The sequence below is a fragment of the Choristoneura fumiferana genome, chromosome 3 (assembly GCF_025370935.1).
Source record: "Choristoneura fumiferana chromosome 3, NRCan_CFum_1, whole genome shotgun sequence".
Taxonomy (NCBI): Eukaryota; Metazoa; Arthropoda; class Insecta; order Lepidoptera; family Tortricidae; genus Choristoneura; species Choristoneura fumiferana.
In genome coordinates, this window is record NC_133474.1 from 12,695,922 (window position 1) to 12,706,565 (window position 10,644).

General features: G+C 38.3%; 1 protein-coding gene across 1 annotated transcript; it reads left to right on the forward strand.

Moving 5' to 3' along the window:
* The first annotated feature begins 3,898 nt into the window (after positions 1 to 3,898).
* On the forward strand, positions 3,899 to 5,351 carry LOC141426219 (uncharacterized). The gene is made up of 4 exons (XM_074085071.1): positions 3,899 to 4,309; positions 4,397 to 4,589; positions 4,688 to 4,907; positions 5,218 to 5,351. Exons 1-4 carry the CDS (start codon positions 4,037 to 4,039, stop codon positions 5,222 to 5,224), a joined length of 693 nt encoding a protein of 230 aa, XP_073941172.1. The 5' UTR covers positions 3,899 to 4,036; the 3' UTR covers positions 5,225 to 5,351.
* Positions 5,352 to 10,644: the final 5,293 nt, after the last annotated feature.

A 10,644-nucleotide genomic window follows, 5' to 3' on the forward strand; every position in this document is an offset into this window, starting at 1 on the left:
TGGATCAAATGCTGCCTAGAAATGAAAATGCGTTCCTTGAGTTAACTACTTTCTACATATAGATTTTTTCATTATTATCGATGACTGTAATGAGGATTACGGCAGATTAGTGCTCTACTGCTAATATTTATACCGTAACAAATAAATAATTTAGTTACCTTCAAAATGTATTTTTTTTCGTGACTCCTAGGATAGATTTTAAAGAGCTTTAGTATATACAGTCTCTAGTGTTAGCTTAAGGAGCAGTGTTTACTGTTTAGTCTGTGCAGTACTTGGTGCAGGTTTTTTTTAGTGTCGCTACGTTGGCGTCCGTCTGTCTGTCAGTTTTGTTTGTTACGGGCTGTATCTCGATTCCTATTGCCGCCACAGCAACAAAGCTGCAGCTGCTGATGTGTAACTGTCGTTCTAAAAATAGTACAAGACTTACTATATTGATAACGTAGATCAGGGGTATATTTAACTGCATATACGTACTCGTACCAGTTTCAAATCGAACCCATGTTTTTTAGAGTTTATTTAATAATATTTTTTATTTTATTTATCCATACTTATATAATATTATAAATGCGAAAGTAACTCTGTCTGTCGTCTGTCTGTCCGTCTGTCTGTTACGCTTTCACGCCAAAACCGCTGAACCGATTTGGATGAATTTTGGTACAGAATAGAATAGATTTGGGAAATAACATAGGCTATCTTTTATCGCGAAAAGAGGCTTTAAGGGTTGAAATAGGGCATGAAAGTTTATATGGTGGAAGTTCGTCGCTGTCGAAGATAAAACCATGAAAACTTGCCATTTCGGCACGTGATTAAGAGAAAATGACATTTGTTCACGCTTTTTTTTTATTCTTTCTGTGAGGGGGAAAATAGGGTATGAAAGTTTATATACAAAGATCGTCATTGTCGAAGATAAATCGATGGTTATTTATGAAACTTGGCATTTGGGCACGTGATAAGAGATAAAATACATATCTGTTCGCGCGTTTTTAAATTCTTCCTGTTGGAGGTGAAATAGGGATGAAAGTTTACATGAAGGTCGCCATTGTCGAAGATAAATCGATGGTTCTTTATGAAATTTGGCATTTGGGCACTTATAAAAAAATAAATAGATATTTGTTCAAAGCGTGTTTTGAAAATTTTACCTGCGAGGGATGAAATAGGGATGAAAAATTTATATTGAACGTCGTCATTATCACAGATAAATCAAGAATCTTTGTGTTTAAGTTTTCGATAAGAACTAAAAAAAATCGTTCAATTCGACTTGGAATCGCGCATCAAGGGTCCGTACGTAGTTATTTATGAATATCAGTGTTAGCAGAGCCTATTTTAAGCTTATAAGCAAAATGTACGCAACGTGGGGTAATTTTAGATGGCTTATTGACATAGACAGTCAGAAATGAAAAATTATGATTTTCAGATTTTTCTTATTTATTTTGCTTATAAGGGGAAAAAAATTGTTAATAGAGCTACTTTTATACAAATATTCCAAGTTTCTAGGACAGCTGGGAGTACCCTATAACTTTTCTGTTAAGGCGATTTGTATGGAAAACAAACTTTTTAATGACTGTATCATTTGATGACGTTAACTTAGAAGTTCAATTTTTCACAGCTTCCGGGACTATTGACCTGAGTTTAGGGTTTTAATTTCAACTCGATTACGATACTCGCGCGTTTACGGGATAAAGGGTCTTGACAGACAGACGTATGGACGGACAGCAAAGTTCCTTTTGAGGTCCGGAACCCTAAAAAACATTTGTTCCGGCTGTTTTCACATTTCGTAATTTTTCATACTTGAAAATATGAGGATGAAAGTTCTTAAGGAATTCCAAACAAATTTACTATAAGTAAGTATATTTATCGGAAATATGTGTAGCTATGCTTAGTAAGAATGCCGTCTTAATTATAATCCTACCCTCTAACTTACAATAAAAGGACGTAAATGTCAAGAGTTCACTATGAAGAATTAGTCCTTTTGAGTTGGCAGGTAAATACACGTCGTCGTCGCTCGTCGTCGTCGACTACCCGCACTTTTTTATTTATAATAGTTTGTATGTAGTTAGTTACCTTTATTTTGTTTTATATTATATGTATAACAATGTTTTTAATAAACTCTAGATATAAAGCAATGTATTAAAATATGTTATTTTTACGTAAACCGTAGAAGTTTCTATGTTCTATTATTGGCAGAATAGGTACCCTAAATAAATTAAAAACTTTCCAAAGTTACTATTCCACGCGGACGAAGTCGCGGGTAAAAGCTAGTTTATTATAATTTCTTACAATAATACCTTGCTTAGGTACAATACTTACCTACAATTTACTATTACCTTAGGATAGTCGGATAATCGACGTAGGCCATCTGATGAATCGCTAGCCGACATTGAGTTGGATATGGTCTGGGATATTTTTGTATCATGATTTCGTGGTAGGTGCTTAATAATATTTACCTACTCTTTTGTACTGCTTAGGAATTCGCTATGTAATAATTTATCATCATTATCTCCGATCTATACCCTTCCCACTACTGGAAATAGGCCTCCTCTCAGCTCGAAAGGGCTTGGTTTGAGGTTTCCAAGCAGGCCCAATACGGATTGGGAACTCTTATATACATACACACCATATCAAACATCTAAATAAAACAATAAATTTAAAAACACATAACCCTCCTTCTTCGCAGTCGGGTAAAAATCAAAAACCCGACTGCCTTAAAAATACTATAAAGAAGAAAACAAGTCTAGTGGGCTAGAACTTTGTTAAGTAGCTAACTTAAAGTTCAACAGTCGGGACCCATTAGGTAAGAATTTTTGAGCGTCACGATTTAAATGGGTGCCGACTGTTGAACTTTAAGTTAGCTACTTAACAAAGTTCTAGCCCACTAGACTTGTTTTCTTCTTTTCAGTATTTTCAAGGCAGTCGGGTTTTTGATTTTTTAAATTTATTGTTTTATTTCACATTTTTCTGTGAAAATGGTATATTAAAAGGTTATAACCTATATATAATTAGAATGGGCTAATTATTAGCTTTCATTAGATACCCCACTCAATAGGTTTGAATAAAAATCATTTTTTGAAAACTTACAATTGGGCGCCATAAATCCGCCATTTTAATTTTTCAAGAATTTCAGGTACCCAGTGTCACTCGCATTAAGGCGAATCCAATGCCGTATCATTTATCGAAATCGGTTCAGCCGTTGAGTAGTTACGAGAGGACATAGGAATAGACATACATACATACGCGTCAAACACATAACCCTCCTTTTTCGCAGTTGGGTAAAAATAATAGTGGATATAAAATAGTTAAGTATAACCAATGTCCTGTTCTGGTACTTAGCTGATACTTCTGGCGGCAAACCATGTGGGTAAGCAGGCGTGCACAGCTTAACGACACTGCGTTAGTATTAATGGGTACAAACTGATCGACACGGTTCGATACGAGTACGCTATAACTTTTACTTTCTTTAAGCCGATAACAGACATATTTCCTATACGTAAGTATGATTTTTACGGTTTCTGACATCCTGAGCGGCGGGCGCAACCGATCGTAGCTGCCGGCGGAAACACTTTTTGCACCTTGCGCGTGCGCACTACGCACGTTAGAGACCGAAATGCTATTCACCGATATCGGCAAACTCGCAAATAAAACGCTAAAATCGGTCGTCCGTGAGTGAAACGAGGGATTGAATGGTCCTGGTAGTGCACGCAAACCCATCCGTTATAATGCTCTACGCACACACTCAAACGGTAACCAACACACGCAACATAATCGGTAATACACACAATTCTTGCTTTTTGCCAAGCATTTTATTGGAGAAATTCACTTGGAAAATATTTCTCGATCATTTTCAAGTTCAGTTACGTAAGTACGCGTGCGGGAGAATTGGTGCGGAATGGCGGATGTTTGGTGGTGCCCGACGGCCAAGTGGCGCGCGGTTATAAGCTCGCGCCCGCTCCTTCGAACGTCAGTTACGAGTAGACCACCCTCGTCTACGTTGATTTAGTTGTTAGTGCAGTGTGTGAAAATTAATAAAAACAAAAACAAAATGTGTACTGCTTTCCGGATAACCGTCGTGTCTGTTATTTGTGTGGTCGTCGCATCCGGCCATGTTCACGGTCCCCGCAGATCCCGCAGGATGGAAGTGGAGGATTACAAACAAAACGAAATAGACAGTGGACGAGCTGAGGAGAGCTCGTGGTGGCCTTCAGCAGAATTCGCAGTTCTGCAGAAAGTTTACGACGACTGCAGTTCACAAAAACACTTGACGATGTGCTTGAAGGGCAAAGCCCTTAGCGCTCTCACACGGGCTGTAGAACAGGTGAAGCCAGTGAAATGTTGTGATCGAAATATCTGTGATGTGTATCATGAATAGTGTAAAGTAATGTTATGTTGATTGTACCTACAGGAAAGCGTACAGCTCGCCGACGGGCTCTCCCTGGTGAAGCAGGCTGACGCTCCCGCCGCAGTCGCTGAGCCGCGCTTCTTCCCTGGCATGTCCACGGAAGACAAGCTCGACATGGCTCTACGCACTAAATTCGAGCAATTGATGAACTCGTACACCATCTCAATGGATTTGGCGTCGGAAGGCAGAGGCAGAGGTCAGTTATTTATTTCGTAACTGATAACGATGTAGTTGCCATTTTATTTTTGAAAATAAATGATAATTTCTAAATGTATTTTCGTAATTTCAATTTAGGCAAGAAAGTGCTCCCTTACCTGCTGCTGGGTATCTTCACCACTGTGAGCGTGGTGGGAGGCATCGCCCTGAAGACCCTGGCCGCGATCGCGGGCAAGGCTCTGATCGCCAGTAAGGTCGCGCTGACCATCGCCGGCATCATCGCGCTGAAGAAACTGTTCAGCCACGACGGTGCCCCTGGTGAAACCACCTTCCAGGTCCATGCTGATGGACACCATAGGTGAGGCGACTATAAAATATACTCGTAACTAGTATTATTTAAGAACATTATAAAATGAGATTCAGAAGACGCACGAAAGTGATGAAGCAGTGACAATTAATTATATATTTTTTTATCAAATGGCAAATTGAGTTGAACTTTTGTTGCATTTAAATTATATATATTTTTTCTTATTTACACGCAAATGCGTCTATTAAAATTATGAAATTTATTCAAATATATTACGTTTCTTTAAGGATTAAAATTCCATTATTAAATCGAATACGGTTATTTTTGTAACACTTTTTAATTCTCAACATTTCAATTCTAGTCTTTAATTCGAAGGCGCAATCTGTATGTGGTGAGGCCAGCGCCCGCTAGCGCGGTGGATCCGTACCGGTATTACGCGGAACAGACGACTCCCGCGGCCGCCGCCAGCGCGTAGGCGCCGCCGCGCTGCGCCCTGCGCCCGCGCCCGCGCCGCCTCGCCCTGCGTCCTCCGCCCGCCCGCCCGCCGTGCCTCCACGCACAAACAACCTCAAACCAAAGTACCGTCCATGTAATGGACATCCTACTTGTAGAGTCGCTCGTTAGCTCTTGTTGTCAAATCTATGTCAATAAATTATTTAATGTAATTTATTTATTTGTGACTACGGTTGTATGTTTAAATTACAGAAGTGATGTAAGAGATAATAAAAAGAAACATGACACTGAATATGGTTTCATTTTCCAGTGAATATGACATAAGATTGTTTGCCAACGTAACAACGTGTAAAGTTGTCGCTGGCCACAAAAAAAAAACTTCAAAATGAGACTTAACTAAGTCATTTATAATAATAAACAAGAAAATTGCCTGACTGTTAATGCCTTAACCGTAGAAAGGTATGCCTAGTTGAAGCTAATAACATAACTGTGCAAATATGGCACGCTCCGCTGTTGATAATTACAACGTTCGCCATCATAAAAGCAAATAAAAAAAAATTGAAAAATATATAATTTCGATTGTATCGAACTTTCCACTAGTAATTGAAATAAAAGGTGGTTGATTAGCTTCATAGCCTGTTTATCACCTGTTACCAAAGTTCCCGGATGACAGGCTGATGCTTAAATACTCAGTGCTTTAATTAGTTGCAATAACCCGCTTTCTTTATTCAGTCTAGTGGAGAGGAGTCCGAGAAATGTGTCTAGATTTTCCGTTAATGTGGGTGCATTGGGTACGAACATGGAAAGTAGAAAGTTTTAATCGATCCACTGCACATGCACGCATGCTGTTGAAGCACGTAGCTTGTTATGATCTTTTATGCCTTATTGCATATCGAGGTAGAGCAATTTATTGCTTTACACGCTAGGCTGGCTTTTGAATTCGCTTACATGTTCAATGCGAAGGTTAGGATCATTTACTTGCCGCAGTATCCTGTTTCCAGAGAGAATGTAGTATGCGTGAACTGAACTACCTAATTACAAATGAGTAGATGAGTCGAGCTAGCGAGGTGGATGTTTTCCAGGGAAGAGAGCTGCAGCGGAGTGTGCGGCGTTGTTCGACTGCGGAAGGTCAGCTCGTTGATTAGTCTAGCGCCGGTAAAGGCCGACCACAGAACGCGTTTGTGCGCCCGGACTGCTGTTTATAATGCAGATATGTGTTTGCCCAATCGCTGCACGCTACGCTGGCTATATGGCATCGTTAATGTGGCTGGCGTCTCTTTGCATACGCAAATATAGGGCGGGCGGTCCAGCGCTGATTAAGCGGTGCGCTAGCGGCCTGTGTCAGAGCAGGCCAATGAAAGTTTATTTCGCGATTGGATAGATTGGAAATTAGAATTAAAAGCTGATGCTCGTTGGTTAGGAATTCAGATAGATAGGAATTAGGAAATTGTTTATTCAAGTCAAAAGTCACAATATCTTTATTCAATTTAGGCTTTAAAAAAATATACCACCGGTTCGGAAAAACCTCTGTTGAGAAGAATCCGGCAAGAAACTCAACGAGTAAAGTTGTAAAGTTATGCATATATTTGTAAAGAAAGTTATTTCTTTAGTTTATGGTGCGCTCTATGACGGTTAATACGGTAAAGCAGATTATGTTTGGATTTGGAGTGACAGCAGTAGAATTCATCGTGATTGCACATAATGTTTAAATATTACAATAGGTAACTAAATATAAAAGGAATTGTTAAACTTAATAATAGACTTTAAATGTCGTTTCTTTATTTTCAGGTAGGATAATGATTTAAGTTAGTGTTTTTCATGTTATGTGTATGTAAGAACCTACTACAATAAAATCTTTATTTTCAGAGCAACACAATATTGTTTATTTATTATTTACAATTCCTGAAAAGTGACGAAAGTGTCTTATATATTTACTAAGATGTTATTCAAATATTAGGAAGTATATGACACTCATAGCGTAATTTGTGTCTAAACGACATTTTGCTCTTCTATTATGATGAAATGTACATTATAAATTGCTAAATTATTAGGTACCAATGCTTTAAGAGATGTTATCACATTAAAACAATTATTTTTAATAGCAACCAAGAAAACTATTACATGAATTTTTCGTTTTCATTTTCTTAACAAAATAAATCAATTAAAATTATTTTCAAACATAATCATCCTGTGCATTTAACTGATAAGTGTTTAATACTTTCAGTTAAATGAAGATCTTTGTTTGTCATAAGTACCTAAATGTCAAACATCCTGAAGAGACCAGTTAAGGAGTTCCTGCTAAATTTACGTACTTAGCAATATTTTTCCTAAATGGAAATTTACTTAAATAAATGTAGGTACTCCAAGAATCGACTACTGTTATCTATAAAGAAGTGGTACCTAATTCGTTAGCATCTTATATATTTTATACTAGCTGGTCCCCGCGCCTTTGCCTGGTTTCTACTGCTTTATTATACGTATTGATTTATGTGTGTTTTTATTACGCACTACTTTTTATGGCACTGTGTTAGATAACGATAATCATCCACATAGAACGTATACACATTTATACAAACATTCATATGTTTACCCTCTCGGGATTCGAATCCAGACCAAGAAGCTCAGGTTTCATAGTTGGAGTTTGGAGTCTCTAAGTACAAGATAACTGGTCTTTAAATTAATTAACAACGTCAATTTACATCTCTGGGATTGAAATTAAAGTTTATGGTTCTTTCATATTATAAATAAGATAAGTGTATTTATAAAGTTTATGCATATACCAGGTGTGGCCTGTAATATGAGCAAATAATAAAACATAGATCATTCTCCTCAAACTGAATTACATTAGTTCAGCGACTTTTAAAAATAATTAGTATTTTCATTTTTATTACACTTTTAAGTTTATTTGAAGAAGCAATGTAAAGCAAAATGCTTGATGTTTGTAGCGCGACAGGCGACGTCAGTTGCGTACTAGGATGGCGTACATTGATAACAGTATTTAATTTGTATGAAAAAAGGAAAATTCTAAGACTCCATTATTTTTAAAAGTCGCTGAACTAATGTTGTTCAGTTTGACGAAGGCGATCTGGGTGAAGACCAAAAAGTTGCACAGCGTTAAAGCTGCGTTAGCACGTAGTTTTAATTTCCGTTAACTTTTTCCATTGTGACACGAAAATTAACCATACATTTGTGATAATTTTCGTGTTACAATGGAAAAAGTTAATGGAAATTATAACTACCTGCTAACGCAGCTTTAACGGTGTGCAACTTTTTGGTGTCCACCCGTATGTCATTCATTGCATCAATTAAGCTGCTATGTACCTAAGGTTAGTTTGTTGATAGTTTAAAAGTGTTGTAAGCCTCAGGCTTTAACGTGGAGCGTCGAACGTACTAATGGGCGGACCATAAGTGGACCCAATATAGGTAACATTAATAATTAGTTGTCGTAGAGATATATCCAGCGACAGCATGCGCCTGGTGACAGTTGCGAGTCCCGGGAGGAAACTGGACTGGACCCGTCTGGCGCTGATGTCAACTAATATAACCTTCTGCCAACTCAGAATCTCCAGCACATTACCGCTTATCAAACACATAACATATCTGTCCTTTTCCAACTACAAGAGCCTGTAAGAGACGGATGCTTCACGTCGCAGTGCAAGAAGGGCAGGGTCGCCACTCTGCTTCAATACTTGATGGCCATCTGCGCCTCAATTTAGGACAGACGCCGCCAGAGTGGCTATAGATTACTAATTTAGTGCTGTTAATATCGGCTGAGTAATTAATTAATTATTTGTAGATATCAACCTGTGTCAAATATCGTCATCGTTGACAACTTTATATATAGGTACGTGTACCACGTAAAGTTGTCATTATAATGTCAAATAAAATACCTGTATTTTAATCGATTCACCCGTTTAAGAACTACGGTGCTACAGACAGACAGACAGACACACATAACGGTCAAACTTATAACACCTCTCATTTTGTATCGGGGGTTAAAAATAGATAATTATAATTAAAATAATGTTTAACGGTTAATCATCACTATCCCGCCTGCCTATATTGTCCCACTGCTGCTGGGCACAGGCCTCCTCTCAGAATGAGAGGGCTTAGTCCGTAGTTCCTACGCGGGCCCAGTGCAGATTGGGAACTTAACATACGCCATTAATTTATTTCGCAGGTTCGTGCAGGTTTCCGCACGATGTTTTCCTTCAATGTAACTGTTGCTTTTGTAGAATCTTGAAAAAAAATATTTTAAATTCCATGTTCTTTTGCAAAATTTCTATCAATTCATACCTACCTTCGCTGAGGAGGGAATTATTTCTGAGTCCGAATAGCATTGTAACATTACTCGTATACATGTAAGTACCTATGAATCACTTATAACTCGAGCATGTGCGTTCCCTGTGTCATAATTCAATCCAAATTAGTTTCAGGCTGTAAATAAAAGTACTTACACAATTTTTGTAAGCATCATCATTTGGTTTATATTATGTGTGGGTACATATGGAGGAATCCGCGCACGTGAGGCGGATATGAGGCTACGGGCGTCACTCGCAGCGAGCGAAGTTACTTTACGGGCGAATGGTCAAAGTATCCGACATAAACCTATTTTGTTCTCTTCTTATATTGGATGTGCGCTCCCTTCTTCACCCGCCTCCGCCGGCCGCTGTCCTTTGGATCAGGGCTGAAGCTTTTATATTAAGCATTTTTTGGATACACAAACGTGATTTATAGAAAGAGATTTTTAAAGGGTTAGGGTAATTGGTTCTGCCAGATTGCTAATATTGTATATAAATTATTAACTGTGCGGCTTTATTCCGGTACGCGACGACATCGATTAGGAAGAGATGGCAGGCGCTTGTTGTCGGTAAATCACTATGCATACTACGTGTAGTATGTCCAATTTTTCTTCTAAGTCATCACACTCTTGACAGGGCCGTTGCGGTCGAGGTATCATTAAAAATTTAAACCTTTATGACGATTCTATTGGGATGATAGTGTATTATTTTCGCCTTGCTTTCCTAAGCCCAGGGCTGGAGCCCAAGTTCCAAGTTGATAATAGAGAGCGTCGTTTCCACTCTCACAATAAGTCTTTTAGTATTCTTTTACGACAACCATGAGAAGAGATGGATCTGTCCTATTCTAAAAGCGGGTATGGTAGGCAAATAAAAACTAATTAAAATAATTCATTTATTCAGGCGTTACAAGATATAGGTAGGTTAAGATACCGTAGGCAACAGGCTAGCAACCTATCACTAAGTATTGTACCGTTTTTGTCAAACTTAAAACCTAAAGTAGCTAAAAGTGGCTCCGAAGCGGTAACGTTTCGTGT